Source organism: Scleropages formosus, chromosome 2, assembly GCF_900964775.1.
Source record: "Scleropages formosus chromosome 2, fSclFor1.1, whole genome shotgun sequence".
NCBI classification, from domain to species: Eukaryota; Metazoa; Chordata; class Actinopteri; order Osteoglossiformes; family Osteoglossidae; genus Scleropages; species Scleropages formosus.
Window position 1 is genome coordinate 32,291,766 of NC_041807.1, and position 21,540 is coordinate 32,313,305.

Below are 21,540 nucleotides of genomic sequence, written 5' to 3' on the forward strand. Positions count from 1 at the left end.
CACTGGTTTTCCCGCTAAGAAGATGTGTACTGTAAGTTACTGCGATATTGATCGCTGCTTGCGCACGGCACGGTTTCATTGAGGGACTTCCCTCGGGTTCTCACTGTGTGTGTGTGAGAGAGAGAGAGAGAGAGAGAGAGAGAGAGAGAGACGGGGATGCGCTCGCGTTGGCTGGTTGCACTTCCTCGTACACACACACACTGTTATATCGGAACGCTATGGAGGAAGCGGCCGGTGATGAGTGAGAAAAGCGAAAGAAAGAAAGAAAGAGAGAACGAAAGAAAGAAAGGAAGAGAGACAGGAAGGGAAGGAGGACGAAAGGAAAGGCAGCGGGTGAGATACACGCGCACTCGGTTGGGCGCCGAACTCCTCGGAGTCGGAGCAGAGAGAGGAAGAACGTGCACGAGCGCCAGGTACGTAGGAGCCCGTCGCCGTCCGCTGTCCTCGCGGAGGGGGAGGGGGGTTCAGCCCGAACTTCGGGTGCAGCCCGGCGCTCCGAGCGTTTGTCCGCCTGAGGCGACGCTTCTTCTTCGCATTTCTACTGTACATCGCTGACATTGCGCTGTATTTCCTTCTCAGTGACATCGTTACTTGGTTACGTTCAGCGTTCTACAGTGTTCTAGTTGGGTACTTCTTTTGTACACTAGTATTTTTGGTGTATAACTGAGTACCTCGAACGACTAGCGGCGTGATGACTCTTACTTAGCTTCTAAATGAGACACAACATATGCCAAGGCAAAAGATTGTTCACTGGTTTTACATTTTATTAAACTTTCTTTCTTATTAGGAGTTTTTTGGTTTTTAAATAACGCCGCCGGCGGAATAGACGCAGTTCATGATATGATCTAGTATAATACACAATACAATAGCTGAGCAAATAAAGTGATGTCTCAAGAGCAACAAGCACTGCTTGAAGCAGGGCAGGGGCTCTTTTCTGTGCTGTACTTTAGCTGCCAGATATCATGGTAAAAAGTAAGACCTTCAAGGTATGAGCCGGCTGTTTTACATACAGGCTTTACCTCACTGATGCTATAGGGCGCATGAGGTACAGTTCAGTGTTTAGAACTAGAAGCTGTTCTTAGGAAGCTTTCCTCTCAGTGCAACACCCTACTGTGTGTGAACTACACGTACTTCAGGGTATGAACCCATTCCTTTATAGAAGAGCTTCTCTTTAGAAACCCTGTACTGCAACACAATTCATGATATTGTTGGATCTACTAATGAATCGGTAGCTACTGCCTTTGAACCCAGAGGTCGCAGGTTCGATTCCCACCTCGGGTGTAGTGCCCTTGAGCGAGGAACTTGCCCTGAAATTGCTCCAGCAAAAAAAAAAAAAAAAATCAACTCTATAAATTTATAAATAATTATAAGTAGCTTAATGCTGAGTTGCTTTGGAAAAAGTGTCAGCTAAACAAATAAATGTGTTACTCTTTTTATTTATTTATTTGTTTGTTTGTTTAGCTTGGTGTTCTTACTGTGCCAGTTCAGAATAAGTGTGTACTGTGATCAAGTGTAATACAGCAGGAGAGGGATTTGAGCCCAGGATGTTCCGAATAAAAGGCAGCCGCTGTTACCGCTCTAAAAAGCCATTCCTTTATCAGGAATCCTTTCCTCTGTATAATCCTCCACTTCAGGGCGTGTACCCAGTCCGCTATCAGGCAGTGATCCAATACTGTACGTGCAATACTGTTTAGGGGTGTGGAGTTTTCGTGCCCTGTGATCCGCTAGACTGTTTCTGGATCCAGTTATACCTGGAGCAAACAGGTTCCTTCAGAAGTAAGTTCCAAATAAGAGCCACCACACCTGAATGCCTTACTGGTTGTAGTCAAACGTACACACATACACACATTCTCACCTATATACACAAATTATTTGTCAAAAATGGTCTGCTCACTTTTGAGGGAGTGTACAATGTGTTTAGATTGGACACCATTCAGCTTGCAAATTATATAAAACTGTAGGGACGAGCGGTTCAGAAAATGTGGTGTGTGTGTGTGTGTGTGTGTGTGTGTGTGTGTGTGTGTGTGTGTGTGTGTGTGTGTGTGTGTGTGTGTGTGTTAAGGAGTGAGGGGGGTGCGGTGGCACAGCAGGCTTGGCTGGGTCCTGCTCTCTGGTGGGTCTGGGGTTCGAGTCCTGCTTGGGGTGCCTTGTGACAGACTGATGTTCTGTCCTGGATGTGTCCCCTCCAGCCTTACGCCCGGTGTTGTCAGGTTAGGCTCCAACTCTTCGGGACCCCCGCATGGGACGAGCGGCTTCAGCCAGTGTGTGTGTGGAAAAAATGTCAAAAAGTAGTACTTCTGCATTCTAAATAATCTTATCAGAAAATGTCATATTTATGGAAATTGTTCACATCAGACAACCTTAAAATGATAGATGAAGTGCTTAAACATCTCTAGGCAGTACTGCAGTATAATATATTAGAAACCAAGCTGCTACGTGCATCGTGTTACATGTTGATTCAAAATCCCATTGAAAACTCACACATATCTTAGAAATTGCAGGGACATGAACCAGACACATTCATCATAATCTAACAATGAGTGATGTCCCCATTAGCTGTGTAGGAGTTCTTAACCAATTCTAGGCCAAAGACCGCTTCATGAGTTAGATTACACCTAAGGGTTCTCATAAATGATCTGGAGAAATTTTTGCACTCGGTTTATTGCACAGAATTTGATTACTTTCGCACAGAATTATGTCATACATAGTAATAGCTATGCAGTAGTAATGTTTTTATTTTAACTTGTGCAGTTGTTAGTATTGCTATTTTCCAAATAAGCCTCTCCTGCACAAGCCTCCAGAAATGCATTCGTGGAGCTTCAAGGGATCCATGGAACCCTTGGTTTAGGGTGCTGGCTGCTTGAAGCCGAGTTGGGCTAACGGTGGAGTTGTGATCAAGAGCGGATACTGAGAGGGGAGCATGCTGGGAAGGACCTGTCTATGCACCTGTCTATGTTCTAGTGGATCTAGGGTCAGTGACCCTTGAAGGGCCATGTGTATCAGCTGACCGGCAGAAAGGGTGCAATTTGAACTTACTGGAACGAGAAAGCCCATACTCTGCACTTCTGGAAAGGGTAACATAGTTCATCAGTAAACAGTGGATATTCAGTCCAAAGGAACACATATCTTGCTCAAAAAATGGAAAAACATTACTTTGTCATGATAATCATTGCAGTCATTTTAATTGTGTGTAAAGCTAGTATGAAAACAATATATTACTTCCTATGTGGGGGGTGCAGTGGCGCAGTGGGTTGGACCACAGTCCTGCTCTCCCATGGGTCTGGGGTTCGAGTCTCACTTGGGGTGCCTTGCGACGGACTGGCGTCCCGTCCTGGGTGTGTCCCCTCCCCCTCCGGCCTTACGCCCTGTGTTACCGGGTAGGCTCCGGTTCCCCGTGACCCTGTATGGGACAAGCGGTTCTGAAACATGTGTACTTCCTATGTGTTACATTAAAGAAAAAGAGGAACATGGTTTGCTTCGTATGGAACTGCAGCTTTTTTATGCTTCTCTAACCCTACTCAGTGCATGTTTCTTTGTTAGGGGTATAGAGAATTAATTTCTTTCAAGGTAATGTAGTTCCATATTGGACAGCTTCCCATTGGACTGACAGTGTGACATTATCTCTAGTTTTATGTCTCACTGTTAATGTTGCTAATTATACTTAAGAAATACAGTTTAGACATGGGCAGAGAAATGTTCCAGTTAATTTTTTGTGCTCTCTGTTATAACTGTAACAAGTCTTATTATAAATTTTACAACTTTATTCTGACTGTTATCGCCATGCCTTACTTAAAATAAAGGGAGCAATGTTGTACGTACCTCATTTCACTAGGGAAACCCATGTAAATTGGACAGCGATTAAAGTTCCCTCAATAGCAAATGGTCAAACTGAACCTGATGAAAATGAAAACAAAAATCCCGATTTGCTTTTGGATAGATAGTGACAGATAAGGTAACTTTATTGATCCCAAAGAGAACGGTGCAGGCCTACAGCAGCAAACATAAACAAAGCAGTAACAGAAGACTCTGTCAGTTTGTATTAATGGCCTTTTTACATGTCTGTGTCCAGCAGATTCCAGCATGGGCTGTGTGGGGTCCAAGAAAGAGCAGGATCCTGTGGGCAAAGGGGTGGGTGACGATGACACCCTAAAAAAGACCCAGACGACGCATTACGTGAGAGACCCCACATCTGGGAATAAGGCTGTGAGTAGGGGAGTGGGACGCAGTGGGCGATCGGAGTGTTTATAACTCACAAGTACTGGCAGTTTAGAACTCCGGCCCTCAAGGTGTGGGAGGGGAACATGGGTGAAGGATGGAGAGGAAGTCCGTGTTGCACATGGATGTTGTAGGCAGATTAGTGCAATAATTGTGCAACGTGCCACATCTACAGGGCATTCTTTGAACACGGCTTGTATTTCAGTTATTAATATGAAAATGCTGAGGAATGATGTTGTCAGTAACACATAGTGTGGGCTGTGTTCATCAGAAGGAGGTAATGGTGTATAGTCACTTAGTCACAAAGCAGAAGGTATTTTGCCCAGAATGTGGCTAGAGAGTAGAATACTAATTTTTCTGGAGATGTTAAAAACAGAAGTCAGCACTACACACACTTGCTCTTCCTGGTTGGTAACCTTTGAATTACAGTCATGTTTGGCATTTTTGAAAAGACGGCAGGGGAGGGCATGCAGTGGGAGTGCGGCGATAGTTTTAGTTTGATTTTAAATTTACACCTACATTTAAGAAATATGGCGTTTTCTCTGAAACTTTTACCTTGTTTGATAAATTTATCAAGCAAAATTGACTTTATCACATATTTTTCCAAAAAAGGATTTTACAGGACATCTTCAAGAGCTGCTCAGAAAGCAAAAAAACTTTACCTGAGATTCAGGTCATAAGTGTAAATGTATATTAAAAATATGAGTATAATTCACATCCTTGAACTTGAAATTTCACAGAGAGAGAGGAAGCATCAACTTGTGTCTGAGACCTTTGAAGCATAAATCTTATTCGGGGTTGTGATGTGTGTCGAACCCTCATCTAAGGCCACTTACCGACTCCTTTCGGTGCATCTCCTGAGGAAACATAACACAGATAGTGTCGCCACAGTGAGTAAAGAGTGAAGAGTGACTCATTGTTTCTTTCTCTTTTCCCTTCCTACAGGCCAGAAGCAACTCCACCAACTTCACAGCCACCACTGATGGTGAGTCTTAGATGGATACCTAGTGGCTGGTTGTGTTCCTTCATATAAGAATCTCTCAGTTCAATCAAGTCAAATTATTTGATATTCTCCTTAAATAAGTGAAGGATAAAAATGTACAATGTGGCTGCTTTTCAACCATGATGATAATGTTGCATTTAGAAGAATGATTATGCATTAAAGGACTCTCATGCATATTTGCCAAGACAGAGATGGGGGGAAAAGTATAAGAAAAAAATGTAAAAAATATTACTATACTTGCTTTTAATAATAAAATAGTAACAAACAAATAATAAAAATACATATTAATCAATATGTAACAACAGTGCTTGCATTGCATCTGTTTACAAAATTAAACAGTGGTTTCAAACTGTAGCTAAAACTAGTAGATTTTTCGCCGTCTGATACGTTTTCACGTGGTGTCCAGCTCAGATAGAAAGTAAGTATTGGTGTAGTTATGAACCTCTGCAGTAAGTCAGTCTGTGGTACACAGTGTTAGCATAATGTAGGCTGTGGCAGGAAGTGCTGAGGCCCTCACACTAGCAGACCGTGATATTGATCGTAAACTGGCTTCTAATTTGGGAAGTACAACTGTAATTAGTATAGCTGTTTTTGGACTGTGAAATACACTGCTAAGACAGATGAAAAACACAGTAATATACAGGCACCTGATCAGAAAAAAAGTATCATCAGATATCATGCAAACTCAATCTTATTTCCTGTTTTTTCTGTTTTTTTTTTTAAAAATATTTCATACTAATTTAGTTTCTTTGGTTCCTGCCCACATTTGAATACAGTAAGGAGTCTGAAAGTTATGAACACTTTCTGCTCAAGATTTTCCGCATGCCCCTTGAAAAGCAACAAGACACCCACAGACCCACACATAGGAATACAGCTTGTGCTGGACAGGGTTTGACACTTATGCAAAACAAATCAGGTCGCAAAATCTTCAGCCTTGATAAACTTTGAATACCAGTGAAGTTGCATCTTCAAAGTGAACATGACCATAAGCAGTCATAGTTTCTATTACAAAAAACAGAATAAAAAAGGCCAGCAATATATCAGCTTGCTACCCAGCGCGTATGATTGAGTGCTGCCGTCTTGAGATATAGGCAGTCCCTGGGTTACAAACATCCGACTTATGTACAACACATAGTTACGAACCACCCCCTTTACTGACCGGAAGTTAATTATTTTTTGTCACCGTTAAGTAAAAGGTAAATAAATGGAAGTTGCTTTGGAAAGAAGAGAGTCAGCTAAATGAATAAGGGTGTGTGTGTGACTATCCCACGCCATCCTACTCTGCCAGCAAAATGCAGAGGGATATGCTCACAAAATGAAAAAGGGTGTACGGGCAGTCCCCGGGTTATTAACATCAGACTTACGTACGACTCGTAGTTACGAACCACCCGCTTACTGATCGGAAGTAAATATTTTTTTGTCACCCTTAAGTAACAATCAAATGAAGACTTCATAATTAAGCCTATTACATTAAAAATTCAAGTTACTGTACATAAAATAGTTCGTAATAACAAACGGGCGCTACTTTGCGACCCGCGTCAGCACATTGCGCGTCTACAGAGCTTCGTCGGCTCGTGGGCGGGTTGCGTGAGCCCTACGTAGGACAGACTTCCTTCTTTTCCTGTTAACAATGTCTCATGTGTTACTGTATTTGGCTCTAATTTTTTTGTTTTTACCCTCCTAACCATGGCACCAAATTGTAAATGTGATGCAAGTGATGGTGATGCATCAAAGAAAAGCAAAACGATCACGATTGAAACTGAAGTGGAAGTAATAAAGCGATTGGAAAAAGGTGAAACGTCAAAGAACATTGGAAAAGCGAGCATTAAAGTTTCTATAATGTTTTGTACACGCGCACCCTCACTCCCTCTCTTTCTCTGAGAGAGCACTCAGCTATAAAAGACACTTCTTCCCAGCTGCAGAATCTCACTCGAGACAACCCGCCGCCCCGCATTCTCAAACCTACCTCGCTTTGCTCATCCAAGTCATGTCCTTCATCGTTTCCCAGTCCCGTTTGGCGTCTCTGATAACGACCCCACCGCCTTGTCTCTTAGCCACGATTTCGGATCCTCGCCTCTGTTCTGTTCGTTGATCGAATGTTCTCGACCATGAGAACACGTCTAGTCCTTTGATTATGAATAAACTGAGATGTACGTCACTTTGGACAAAAGTGTCTGCTAAATGAATAAATGTAAATGATCCTGCACTTGGATCCAGTCTCCTCCGTGTCCTCTGTTCATCATGACAGTAGTAACATTTATTATTATCTCTTTCTATGTCTCTCTATTATAAATACTGTACTTACATTTATTATTATTATTAGTAATTGTTATGATTATTATTATTATTATTACTATATCGTTATATTAAAGATGTTTTAGTGTATCTTGAAGTGTTTCATGATTTTAATGCATAGAAATGTAAACAATATACAATATATTAAGACAAACATTTGACAAACTGACATTAGATACCCACCATATCTAACTGTTCCAACTTAGGTAAAAATCTGACTTAGACAGACTGAGGAATGGAACTCATTTGTCATCCGGGGACTGTCTGTATGGGATCATTGTAAGAAAACAGTGTTTCTACATCGGTGTTCAGCTGGCCTTCTAAAGTGTATTCATAACATTTTGTTGCCGTACCAAAATACATAGCAATCATAAGACCCGATGAATTCCACAAAATGGAGAGACTTTCTTATCAAGTCAAATAAAGGCATCCTTTGACCTGCAAAAATGAAGCTAAGTAGAAAAAAAAGAAGTTAAAGGTGACACAACAAATTAAATTAGTTTTTGTCCTGTTCAGAAGTCAATTTCTGTTCATTATTTTGGGTTATGCATTTTTAGCTGCAAGCAGTTTCTGAGTGGTAACCCTCCCGGAAACCCCTGCTTTGGGGAGTTCATGATGTATAATTGTGTCAGAATTGGGTCACAGAGAAGTTGATTTAGTTTTGGTCGGTTAAGGTAATGTTTTCTCTCATGGAGTCTACCTGTCCATCCATCGTTTGTGAGCTTCAGCTCTTGACCACTATTCCTCTTCTCGGTTGCACACTTTCCATGCTGATGTATGCAGTCATGATTTAATGCTTCTCTCCGTGCTACATGAAATAATTTAGCAATGTTTGTGAACAATGTACCCTCAGCTTTGATACGGACTATTTCAACTCTTTCAAACTCCGTTCGCTCCCTCCGACTGGTTCAGAGAAGTGTTGATGGTCAGATTTCTCTAGCATCTGTCGTACATTGACTATAGGTATTCAACTTTTCATGCCACGCATGTAGCTGCCTTGTTACTATGATTTATTTACTTTCCAAACTGAGTCCTTTTTTATTTTCCTGTATATGTAAAAAAGTGATTAAACACCGCTTTACAAAATGGGGGATAGAAACATCACAATTTAAAAATCAGAGAAAACTGGTTTTGAATGTAGACAGAAAAATTGTGAAAATTATGATGAAAATTTTTCAGAAGAAAATATGAATAAAATAAACAGATTTTCAGTTCATACAAAAACTCATTTGTTAATGTCTCTTTCTGTAGAGTAAGCTTTGGCAAAGCAGTTGTCAAGTTTGCACAGCTAATTCATCTGTCTCTGTGTCTCCTGGATCTAGAAAACATTGTCATTGCACTGTATGACTATGAGGCCATGCATGAAGGAGACCTTGGCTTCAGGAAAGGAGAAAAGTTGAAGGTCCTTCAAGAGTGAGTATAACCCAAGCAGTGCACAGCTGTAAGCGGTTGATGTAGCACTTAAGGACACTTGTCCCAAACCTTGGGCTTCTTGGTTTAAGTTGAATGAGAGGCTCATAGAGCAAAATATTTAACCCAATTGTTACAGCAAGACACTCACTAGTAAAAATAATCACAGTGCTAACTGAATGCAGCAATAAAAGGAAAAAGAGAAAAAGAATGGTAATACCGTGTTGCGTTTGGCTATATATATAATATATATGTACATAAAAAGCACAATGGTTATATGTGCTGTGAGGCAACAGAGGTGTCTTAAAATAAAAAGAATAAAAGGAATCAGAGAACTGTACGGTGGTGTCTTTCTACCCCAGGTGTGTACTTTAGCCAGAAAAAAACTGAATGCCCAATATGAAGCAAAGAACACACTAAATGATGCCCACCATGAGCAATTTGACTTTTATGAAATAAATTTGTTTTGACTCTCACTGTGTCAAGTCAGAAACATTTTGTTATAGGAGAAGGGTTTTTATTCCCTGTCATTGGAATGTAATTTGTAATTTTTGGCTGGTCAAGTGGACTATGTTAACAGTAGACGGATGGAAACCTCACAATGGTACTGAACATAAACTTGAGGCCACGTTCTTCAGCTTCACAAGCTGGATATATGTGAGTGATCTCCCAAGGGCCCCCTCCCTCTCTCAGGGCTAGGCCAGGTCCTAGGTGCGCTGCCATGGTGGCAGGATGACATGTCCCTGATCCTCAAAGACTATGCTTACTGCATATCTGGCCTATTTGGCATCCGCACACATGCTGACTCAACTCCAAAGACCTTCCACTGCTGCTTCTGGAGTTCTCATGCTGAAATGCACCACAGTACATGGCATTCGCTAGACATGTGGTTAGCTATGGTTGTGAAAATCGCTATTATTATTGTTCAAAAGGTGCCAGATACTGAAAACCACAGGCAGATATTTTACTCGGGTGATCAGTATGGCAGCAGGTATTGTAATGGTCACAGCAGCTGTGTTTGGATGGGGAAGTTTCAGGTTTGAATCCAACCTCCTGCTGCGCTACCCTTGGGCAAGGAACTTAGTCGAAATTGTTACAGTGACAAAAATAAAAAATGGGTAAACTATTGTAAGCTGTTTTGTAGAAAAATGCTAAATAAATGTAAATGTTTTCACTGTCCATTTCAATACATTGTTCATAGTTACCTGGAACTCCAACTACTTTGTACCTTTAACCACTACATAAATGCCGGATGATAGAGTGTTTTTAGCGCCGCTTTAAGCCATCCTTCTTTTTGTCCCTAGCGAAAGTTCAGGATTGAATTTACACAACTACATTCACACCAGATTGCTGACTTTTTAAAGGGAATTCCCATATTTTATGTTAAAAAACTGGTTTGTAATCAAAAACATGAAAACAACTTTGTGTCCTTACTAGACAGGCTGAAGTAGAGTGTGTGGGTGTTGGCATGCGCACGGCTAATCATCGCCGTCATCTATTAATCTGACGAAAATGAGCCGGTGCAGGAAGCCTAAAGAAAAATTGTTTTAATACTGAAGAACTCAGACAACTGGCAGAACCAGCCCTTCTTTGAGAAGATCGCTTCCTCTTTCAACCACAATGCCATTTCAAGGCAATAGTGGTATAAGCTGTGAGAAAGCCATGCTAAAGCCACAAGAAGGCCCACGGAGTTTCCATTCTTTGGTTAGTCGTTCATGTCACCGAAGTCTGTGTGTTCTGAGTTTTGAAAGCACACTTGCTGGAAACAATTTCAGGGAGTGCAGCGAGTCAAAACAAAATCCCTTTCTGAAAATTGAGGATCTTGGCCCGTGTGAATGAGACTTGTGTTCACGCGCTTCTTCATTTTTTGTTTGGTCCCAGCACTATATTCTCGTTTTGACTCTCAATCTGCCGTGTCACGCAACAATAAAAGTGCACTTTTCAGTTTACTCTTTCAATTTGAAAAGGAAGCATGAACTCAGAGTATGAGGACAATGCCAAATGAAACCCAGTCTTATATGTCCCTAGGTGGACTGTAAATTATTGTTTGTCGCAGCATTTTTTTGTTGTTTTTTTGTGCTGTGCAAGCATGGCCACAACTTGCAACGACAACCCTGTTCAATAAACAGTCAGGGATTCTGGAGGGAAATCAACTGAAAAGCCTCCCCTTATGTGTCTCTTTATTCTTCTACAGGACAGGGGAATGGTGGAAGGCAATGTCCATCAGCACGGGACAGGAAGGCTTCATCCCAAGTAACTACGTGGCTAAGGACAGCTTGCAGACGGAGGAGTGAGTGTGCTGTTTCTGTACAGAACACTGTGCTAAACACATCTCATTTTTTGTGCAGTTTTTTACGTTGCATTATTAACAAGTCAAACAGCTTTCCCTCAAAGCAGTCAAAGGTCATAAAGGGTTTTTAAATATACGCTTTCAGTGACAGTTGTGACGAGTTCTATTAAAACATACACATACAATACTGTGCAAAAGTTTTAAGCACTTGGTTGGGGGAAAAAAGCTGTAAAGTGAGAATGCTTCCAAAAATAATGCTCTTAATTAATGAACTTTGTACAAACTAGTAACCATCGATTTTCAACAACTGCTTGTACCGAGCAGAGTCGTGGCAAGCTTGGCTGGTCCCACTCTCTGGTGGGTCTGGGGTTCGAGTCCCGCTTGGGGTGCCTTGCAACGGACTGGCATCCCGTCCTGGGTGTGTCCCCTCCCCCTCCGGCCTTACGCCCTGTGTTGCCGGGTAGGCTCTTGTTCCCCGCAACCCCGTATGGGACAAGAGGTTCAGAAAGTGTGTGTGTGTGTGTGTGTACAAACTTAGTAACCATCGATTTTTCAACAACTGTTGTACCGAGCTGGGTCGTGGCAAGCTTGGCTGGTCCCACTCTCTGGTGGGTCTGGGGGTCGAGTCCTGCTTGGGGTGCCTTGTGATGTTCCCTCCCCCTTAAGCCTTGCACCCTGTGTTGCTGGGTTAGGCTCCGGTTCGCCCACGACCCCACTCAGGACAAGCAGTTTCAGACAGCGTGTGTGTGCTTGTGTACTTTCTTTCTTTAACGATATATAAAGCCCTTACTGTAATACTGTAACTTTTTGCAAAAGGAATGCTTGGAAATTTAAAATAGGCTTTTTCCCATTGACACTAATGCAGAAGACATTAAATAACCGTCTAAAACTAGTATTTTTGTGAATCAGATCTAAGTGCCTAAGACTTTTGCACAGTACTGTACATAAACATTAAAGGCCATTTAGAGTTGCCAGCCCACCTGAACCACATATCTTTCGAGTGTGTGAGGAAACCAGAGTGCTTGACGTGAACCCACTGGAACACAGGCAGAAAATGCAAACCCCACACAGACTGAGTCAAGTTTGAACCCAGGTCCAACCTCACAGCCTAGGAAATGTGAGGCATCAGTGCTATCCACTGTGAAACCGTGTTGCCGTTATTTATTCGTTTTCAATGCTAGTATATTGTAGGCTTGTAAGGGCTTATGTGCCCAAGACCTGTGAAACTGTTACCACAAGCAGAAGTCAGCAGTCGGCTATGGTAACATGGTGTAAGAGCTGATATCCTTTGTTAATATAAAAGGTTTCAGAATATAAAATTTTGGTTGTGGCTGGACATGACTGATGTACCCGCTCACGCTCCTGTACACTCTTTTGCTTGTGCAATGTGTTGCTTTGCGCAGAAACACATTAGCTCCGTTTAAGGAAGTCACCCTGTTAGTGAGATGAGGTCCGTTAGCGCCTGCTGACATCTGCAGAGCAAATACAAACGCGTTCTACTGCATGCCTGCCTAATTCTCACCAGCAGATTTAAATTTAGAAAAAAGAAAAGGAGGCATACAAACACTCTGTGTAAGCACTGCAGATAAACGTCCTGAAATTGAACGAAAGTTTCTCGCTAACTGTTCAGTTGTGTAACCACAATATGTTAACTTGTCACCTATGAGGCTCTTGTGCATTTGCCAAGTACAAGTGACATCCATATGCAGAATGGTTATAAGAGCTTCTGTGGATTTGATCTTGTCTTTAGGATTTTAAAACCCCTGTCCTGGAATTACAGTTTCCAGCCTGTACAATAGAAAGATGATCGTGGTTCACCTCTATGAACTGCTGTCACCTCTGGTCTCAATTCCCAGGTGGTTCTTCAAATGTGTGAGCAGGAAGGATGCAGAACGGCAGCTCCTCGCACCTGGCAATCGCATTGGGTCCTTTATGATCCGGGACAGCGAGACCTCTAAAGGTAACACCCAGGTGTGATTACTGGAGACTACAAATTACTGGAGCCATAGAAGCTCAAAGATGCAAAATGACATAATAGGATTTTTCACTAAAGATTTTTGACAAAAATGTTAAAATTCTTAAAGTTCTCGCTTCTCTATGGATGCCTGCCATTCAGTTCACTCTGTACGTGAGAATGAACACGGGTCAAACGTCCACTGTCTTGATATCTGCGGGCACAAATCATGCCTCTGATACCTTTTTGCCTTCTTCCATAGGCAGCTACTCCCTGTCGGTGAGGGACAGTGATCATCAGTCTGGAGACACTGTCAAGCATTACAAGATTCGCACCCTGGACAGTGGCGGCTTCTACATCTCTCCCAGGATCACATTCAGCACCTTACAGGAGCTGGTCAGCCACTACAAAAGTAAGTTCTCCAATCTGACTATTTATTTTACGATGAAAACATAGTTATTTTGATGGTATATGTCCTGCGCTGACAGTATGTGGTATAGCATGCACTGTCAATACTGTGTGTGTGTGTGTGTGTGTGTGTGTGTGTGTGTGTGTGTGGTGTGTGTGTGTTTCATGGTCCACTTTGACATAGTTCCACAGAACACACTCATGAGTTTCCCCTATGCTGATAGACATAATTTGCATACACGCAGATATTGAATTTGTTTCTGCCGTCTCGCGCTGCAAAGGACAGTTCAGTAGGAGATTCCAATATTGGTGTAATGCCTCGACAGATTTTGGTTTTGTACTGTAAACAATTACTTACCCTAAATTTTTCCAGTAAATAACAAAGTATTCAGCTGTATAAATATGTAAATAATTTGCTGTGATGTCACCGTCCGTAATATTTCCATAGTCCATGAGAACACTAACACCGTCGCTTGTGTGTTGTGTGTGCGTTGTCCTAACCCTGTGGGGACATTTTCAGAGAAAGCTTCATTTAGACAGAGAGCGTAGCCCCTGAAAACCAGATGGTGTTGAATGTTCCTTTAAAGCAAAGTTGCTTTTTGCAGGTTTTCTAAAGTTTAAGTTAAAAGGGGGTTTATTTTGAGCTTTACGAAGTTTTAGAGATGAGTTGCAGTGAGGTTAAAAATCCTCTATGGATTAAAGCAAGAGTAAGGGTGAATTCCCTGTAGTAATACAAAAACAAGTGAGTGTGTGCTTGTGTGTGTTTGCAGAGCAGTGTGATGGGCTCTGCCAGACTCTGACCGTCCCCTGCATCAGTCCCAAGCCCGAGAAGCCATGGGAGAAGGATGCCTGGGAGATCCCCCGCGAGTCTCTGAAGTTGGAGAAGAAGCTGGGTGCAGGGCAGTTCGGGGAGGTCTGGATGGGTAAGCTACTGACTGACAAAGGAACAAAGGCCATTTCGACACACAGAATCCATCAGCCAGTTCAAACAGCAATCCGTTCCACTTTTCTGTGCCCCACGTTGTCAAGGAGACTATGGACAAAAGGAATTCAGTTTTATTGATTGGTGGATAGGGACATAGGAATTACATTTACATTACATTTATATGCAAATTAAAGTCATGCTTTTACATCATATTTCCTTTCAGCACGACTTAGAAGGGGGAAAATATCTGGGTTTTTTGCAAAAATAAATAATAAAACAAGAAGAGCTGAATAGAATCGTTAAGATTAGGGAAGGCACCCCTGGCAAGAATCGGTTGAGTACCAATTAGACTTCTATCTCTAAATAATGAAGGTACTCATACATATTTAAAATGTATGAAAATTACATACAATATCTATATATATATTATATATACTGTATATTTAATGTATTAGTACCTTTATTAATGTTATATATATATGTTAATATAATGTTGCATCATATATATGTTGATGTAGCTTCATAGAGATCATGAAGAAGGCAAAATAAAATTTTAATATACAAGTACATTTTTTTGTGTAATTACAACACATATGAGAACATTGTATATGCACACACAAATGTATAAAATTAACTTTATTTTTTACATTAGATTTATAAAGCCTGAAAACTGAAAAAAAAAATTGTTTCCAAAGCTGAGCAGCAACGCATACATAATGTATAAGGTGGCAGATCTTCAGTTTTCTAGCAAAACTGCTCATCATTAAGCAGGGGTTTTTTAGATTTTTTTCCAAGACTTCAATTTTAGTTTTTGTTTTTAGCCATTTTCCTAGGTTTGCCTAATTATAAAAGCATCCCTGGTTCAGATAAAGAATTTCAGTAATTATGTAAAACCTTGATGAGCTCCAGACCTTCCTGGATTCATGCATTACATTGTGGGTGAAGAAGTATCGTATCCATTCCAGCCACGTACAACAAGCACACCAAGGTGGCGGTGAAGACCATGAAGCCAGGCAGCATGTCAGTGGAGGCCTTCATGGCTGAGGCCAACCTGATGAAGACGCTTCAGCACGACAAGCTGGTCCGGCTGCACGCCGTGGTGACCAAGGAAGAGCCCATCTATATCATTACTGAGTTCATGGAGAAAGGTGATGAGACAACTTCCTGCTTATTGACTAACATTTATTATATAAAGGGCCATTTAAAAAAATTTGACGGAGATGTGTGTAAAATATCTGCACCAAAAAGTTTGATTTTGCCACTCTGTTGTCCAGTCAAACCACAGCCTAAATTCTGTTTCGATTAAGTTATAGAAAATAATTTGATTATGCTAATACATCTACAAACAACATTTATTACTGAGCCACACCAGCAGCCTCTTTTATGAATATGTGGTTGACCCAAGTGCCTGACATACAAGAAAAAGTAACATTCAGTTTTCATGATAATTTGAATGAACTTTGGAATATTTGCTCACCCTTTTGCAACTTCTTAAATAGTGCTACGTGATCCCACCTGGTAAATATTGTAACCTTTTGCCCTTGCATTGCATGCATGAATATGCATTTGCAATTTCTGGCTGTATTGATTCTGTCTCGGTTGCTGTGACTCAGTTCTGTTCTGTTGTCAATTAAATAAAAAAGGATGTAATAAATATAATTTACATTTATGATACATTATATACATTTATTCAGTTAGCTGATTCTTTTCTCCAAAGCGACTTACAATGCTAGTTTACCTGCAGTGATTTAACCATTTATACAGCTGAGAAATTCTTGCTGGAGCAATTTATGGTAAGTACCTTGCTCAAGGGTACCACAGCTGGAGGTGAGAATCAAACCTGCAAGCTTTGGGTCCAAAGGCAGCAGCTCTAACCTTTATGCTACTAGGTGTCCCACAGATATAAATAAAACCATAATTCATAAAATCCTACAAGTATAATCCCTGCATATCTGAACTGTTGTACATACAGATGAATTAGACTGAAGACTGCAGGATGATTTGAAACATACACAGCAATATGACAGCATCTTGTGCCTTTCACTCTGCCTTCAGGCAGCTTACTGGACTTCCTGAAGAGTGATGAGGGCAACCGGGTCCCGCCCCCCAAACTCATCGATTTCTCCGCCCAGGTGAGGCCCAGCGACAGTCGGAGAGTGACCACACCACATGACCATAAATGCATGTTACCAAAGCACGTAGGTTTTCAAACCACATGCTGAAAACATTTCGAACAGGCTGTGATACACGACTGCACGCACACATATGCAGAGACTCATGGTCACGCAAAGGCAGAGTCACGTGTCCAAAGCACACTAACCCACCGTCTGTGTCCTAGTCCACAGGAAATGAATTTGAAAGTTAATCCCTCACTTTTTATAAGTCTGATAACTATGGTGCATGAACCACAGATGAGGCGGTTCGGGAGGCACCTCTACTTTATGCCACAGTTTTTTCCAGTTACACAATAGATCTTTTTTTTTTTTTGCAACACTTGGTCTCTTCCATGAGAACACGGCATTTTCATATTCAAATCTCCTTTTTATAACAGTTGATTTCCCTAAGAGCGTTGTCTATGGCATGACGGGCGTGAGAGTCATTCCGACACAAAGCAGCAAGGACAAAACAAAAAGGGGCCGAGAGAAAAAAGTGAGAACTCTGAAAGAGGAACCAGTAAGACTAAACGCAGCGAGTAAAGGTAAATGAAGAAGGAGGATTACTGAACAATTTCTGACAGAAAGAAACTGAATCCCTCACCTTGCCCTGCTGAAACGCTTTATAGAAGGCCGAAAAAAATTGAGGAACTGCCGCTTCTGGGAAACCCATCACGATTTAGCAGGTGATTCTGATCTGAGCTTGATGGCCGCAGGAGATTAGTTACGGCATGTCAAAACGGTCCTGCCCTATCTAAGAGAGCATTTAAAATACACATATATTTATACAATTATATTTAGACATGGGGGGTGCGGTGGCGCAGCATGTTTGACCGGGTCCTGCTGTCTGGTGGGTCTGGGGCTCGAGTTTCGCCTGGGGTGCCCTGTGATGGACTGGCGTCCTGCCCTGGGTGTGTCCCCTCCCCCTCCAGACTTATGCCCTGTGTTGCCGGGTTAGGCTCCGGCTTGCCGCGACCCGGATCAGCAAATGTGCGTGTTTCTTTAGACATGTGGTACCTGTGGTACTGCATCGGTCCCTTACTTTTGGTTTAATTTTTGCAATACAAATATGATTACTTTCATTTGGTAGATGCTTCTCTCCAAAGTGACACACAACTCGGATTTGAAAAAAGTGCATTTCACCAACAAAGAGCTTTAGATACAAATGCACTATTACTGTGGCACAGTTAGTGTGATTGTCTTCTTTTGCTGACACATGCATGATCAGCACAGATATTCCTGCACTTACAAAGTGGACGCACATGTGTGCTGACATCTGAGTGAGCACACACTCGTTTACGGTAAAACACTGTAATACCTGTGCCACCCCACAACGTATCTCATGGTCTCTGAAATGGGTGCAGTACCTGTGTGGAGCGTGCGGGGGCACCACACTGGAGGTTCCAGCTCTGAATGGGAGAATCTGCTGCCACGTTGTGGCCAGAAATGTAAATGAGGCTGCTTAATGACCCAATCTGCAAGTGGTAGGTAGCTTATTACTGCAGTGTGTATTTGCAGTCAGTGTGCAGAGTGTGGGCTGTGGGCCCTGTTTCGGTTGTGCTCACTGCAAACAAATATGACAAAAATGTGTTTCCTGTGGTGTTTTTTTGTTTCTTTTTGTGTTGCACAACTTGCATGACTTCAACAGTCCTGTATTATTCTCTCTTGTGGAAGTTCCACAAAAAATTCATATGCCACATGAAGGGCAGCGCTGCAGATCACGGCATGCTCTTCTTCCGCTGTTCTTTCAGATTGCGGAGGGCATGGCCTACATCGAGCAGAGGAACTACATCCACCGAGACCTGCGAGCCGCCAACATCCTGGTGAACAAGGCCTTGGTGTGCAAGATCGCTGACTTCGGCCTGGCTCGCATTATCGAGGACAACGAGTACACAGCTAGAGAAGGTCAGCTGAGCGTGGGCCACACTCTCCCAAAATGACCATTATTTTACATGTATTCATTTAGCAGACGCTTTTCTCCAAAGAGACGTACATCTCATAGAAAATACAATTTGCGCATTACGTGAGAAGAAAGAAAGACATAGTTGCAGACATGTGATTCTTAAGTACAGTTGGTTTGTTTCTTTCCACCATATACACCAAATATTATACTCTTCTACAACGTTCTTTTATTCAGGTGCCCTTTCATACAGCTTGATATTTATACGCGTTAAGTACCTCGATAATTCAGGACCACTAACTTGCTTTGTTTCTTTAACAAGTATGATGCCTGTAGCCCTCATCACCTGTCCATCACTTAACACTTTAGTAGTTTAGGAGCACTGTTCATTCATTATTTATCATTGCTTATCTTAATCCGGTGTCTGTGTGGTCCAGAGCCTATCCCAGATGCACAGGATGCCAGCACACTGCTGGGAAATCCCACACACTCATTTATACTCACATACATGCTCCATGGGCAGTTTAGATTCCCTGATTCAGCTCAATTACATGTCTTTAAACTGTGAGAGGAAACCTGAGCACCTAGTGGAAACCCACATAAACATAGGGAGAACAAGCAAACTGCACATAGACTGAGCTGAATTTGAACCACACTCAAAACTCACTGCTTGCACTACACACTGAACCACCATGCTGTCTTTTGAGAACCACCTTGTATATAATTATATAAATAAAAACTGCTACCAAAAAGGATTCCGAAAGAATTACCAAAAGTAATCCTTGTATTCTTTGCAAGTTTTATGTATTGTCAGCTCCAGTAGAAAAAACTGATGACAGTAAAGTAGAAGTAAAAACAATTATTTTTAAATTTAACAAGGTTATAATATTTAGTTAATACAATGTGTCGTGTAGCAGTGTGGAACTGAGGGACTGGTACTGGGATATGTGACAGCTATAGTAGCATTTGCTGACACCCCTCGTAATGACCTCAGGCGCCAAGTTTCCTATCAAGTGGACCGCTCCAGAGGCCATTAACTACGGATCTTTCACAATCAAGTCTGACATCTGGTCATTTGGCATCCTCCTCACAGAGATCATCAGCTACGGTCGAACACCCTATCCAGGTGAGTAGAGAGTTCAGTGTGGTTGCAGATAGGGTAAAGATCACTGTGGTTACCAGTGAAAGCACACAAAGCAGGAAAGGTTTCAGTCATGTGAGGAACTACCGTTCAACTGAACCAGATTCAAAACCACATCCAAACTCACAACTCGGGAGCTATGGGACACCAGCACTCCTTTATGTGCCACTATGCCACCCTTTACTTGTATGTGTTGAACCCCAGCAGTTACATCAACACATTCCATGTGATATTATTTGTTTGTGTGTGAAACCCAGGAATGACGAACCCCGAAGTAATCCGATCCCTCGAGAGGGGCTACCGCATGCAGCGCACAGAAAAATGTCCCAAGGAGCTGTATAACATCATGCTGGAGTGCTGGAAGGAAAAGCCGGAGGACCGGCCAACCTTTGAGTACCTCCAAAGTGTGTTGGAGGACTTCTACACTGCCACGGAGAGCCAGTACCAACAGCAGCCATGAATCACCCTCTACATATCCATGTTTCCTCCCACATATGCACAAAAAAGAGAAATGATACACAAGTATGTGTGTATATATAGATATACACACATATCCGTGTGATTGACACATGGAGTTTCATGCTCTTCATACGTAGGACTTCGTTCAAATCAATATTTAATATTCTACATTTATTACGGAGTTTGCATTATCAAAATAGCCCCAAAACATATACTGAGAGTATTATTTCTGAAAGGGATAATGTTAGAAGTTTAAAGTATTCAGCCTATATTAGGCTTTCAGCTGGTTTAAAGTCCCCATCCAAATGAGTTGAGTGAGAGAGGTTCTTCAGTCAGGTGCATTTGTTACAGCAGGAAGTGATATTTAGTGGATTATGTGGTTACTGAATAATTTATCTGAGAGAAACATGACCTACAAAATGAGAATTTATGTGCTCTGTTAACTTTATGTTTCAGCTTTACAAAATACATAGGTTATATTGTTTTGTTTTATACTGATGAAATGCAGAATTTATAGTTAACTATGTAGTTATATTGTTTTTCTTTATTTTGAAGGCAGAGATTGTATATTAATAGTTTTTTCACATTAAATATAGAAAAGCACATGTTTCCTAGTAGAATGTGCAATCTTAATATATATCACATGTACTGAATTATTTATTTTACATATTTCAGGGGATTTTTTTAAATGTAAGCATTATTTCATTTTCTGTGATGAAGTAATAATTTTAAGTATGATATCACAATTTTTGTGCTTTATAGGTTTGAACAGGTGTCACAACACCCCAAAAAGATGTAAATAAACGTTTAATATATACAATTCTTGCTAGAAACTGACTTTAACTCAACTCTGTCTTTAATGAGTACAGCTCAGGAGAAAACGCAAAGCTAAAGTTAGTTTCTAGCAAGAATTGTATATATTTTTAAGTTAGACAATCAGTGTAATGCTTCTTAATTTTGCATGTTAAAAATAAAATAAAATGACATTTTAAAATGTTTCTGTATGCTACTGTCAAATGGTTGCTTATAGTTCATCTGAAGATACACCAATATCTAAAAAACAACCCCCACAAAATAAAACATATCTGCAAATTTAACCAATCTGAAAAACATGGTGCTATAGCTTCTAAAGAAATGTCATAAAGTACATTCACTGTTCACGTTGGATGTAGGGTTTCTTTTTGTTTATGTGAAACTTAATTACCTAGATGTAGAATATTGCATTTCATTATTTTTCTGAAATTAATTGTACATTTCTTACACTCTATATTTGATATACATCATATGTATGTATAGAAATTTTGTATTTTGTTGAGAAATACCACAATCGTTGTACTTCATGTTATAAATCTAAACCAATTTGTTGTCCTCTGTCCATCCATTATTA

The 21,540-nt window shown here is 41.2% G+C and overlaps 1 protein-coding gene across 1 annotated transcript; it reads left to right on the plus strand.

Annotated features, from left to right (window-relative positions):
- Window positions 1–157: 157 nt before the first annotated feature.
- On the plus strand, window positions 158–20,229 carry hck (HCK proto-oncogene, Src family tyrosine kinase). The gene is made up of 13 exons (XM_018737798.2): window positions 158–413; window positions 4,073–4,203; window positions 5,161–5,200; window positions 8,836–8,926; window positions 11,118–11,213; window positions 13,070–13,173; window positions 13,430–13,579; window positions 14,346–14,498; window positions 15,466–15,648; window positions 16,556–16,632; window positions 18,405–18,558; window positions 19,548–19,679; window positions 19,952–20,229. The coding sequence occupies exons 2-13, from the start codon at window positions 4,081–4,083 to the stop codon at window positions 20,152–20,154; spliced, it is 1,506 nt and encodes a 501-aa protein (XP_018593314.1). The 5' UTR covers window positions 158–413; window positions 4,073–4,080; the 3' UTR covers window positions 20,155–20,229.
- The last annotated feature ends 1,311 nt before the right edge of the window (window positions 20,230–21,540 follow it).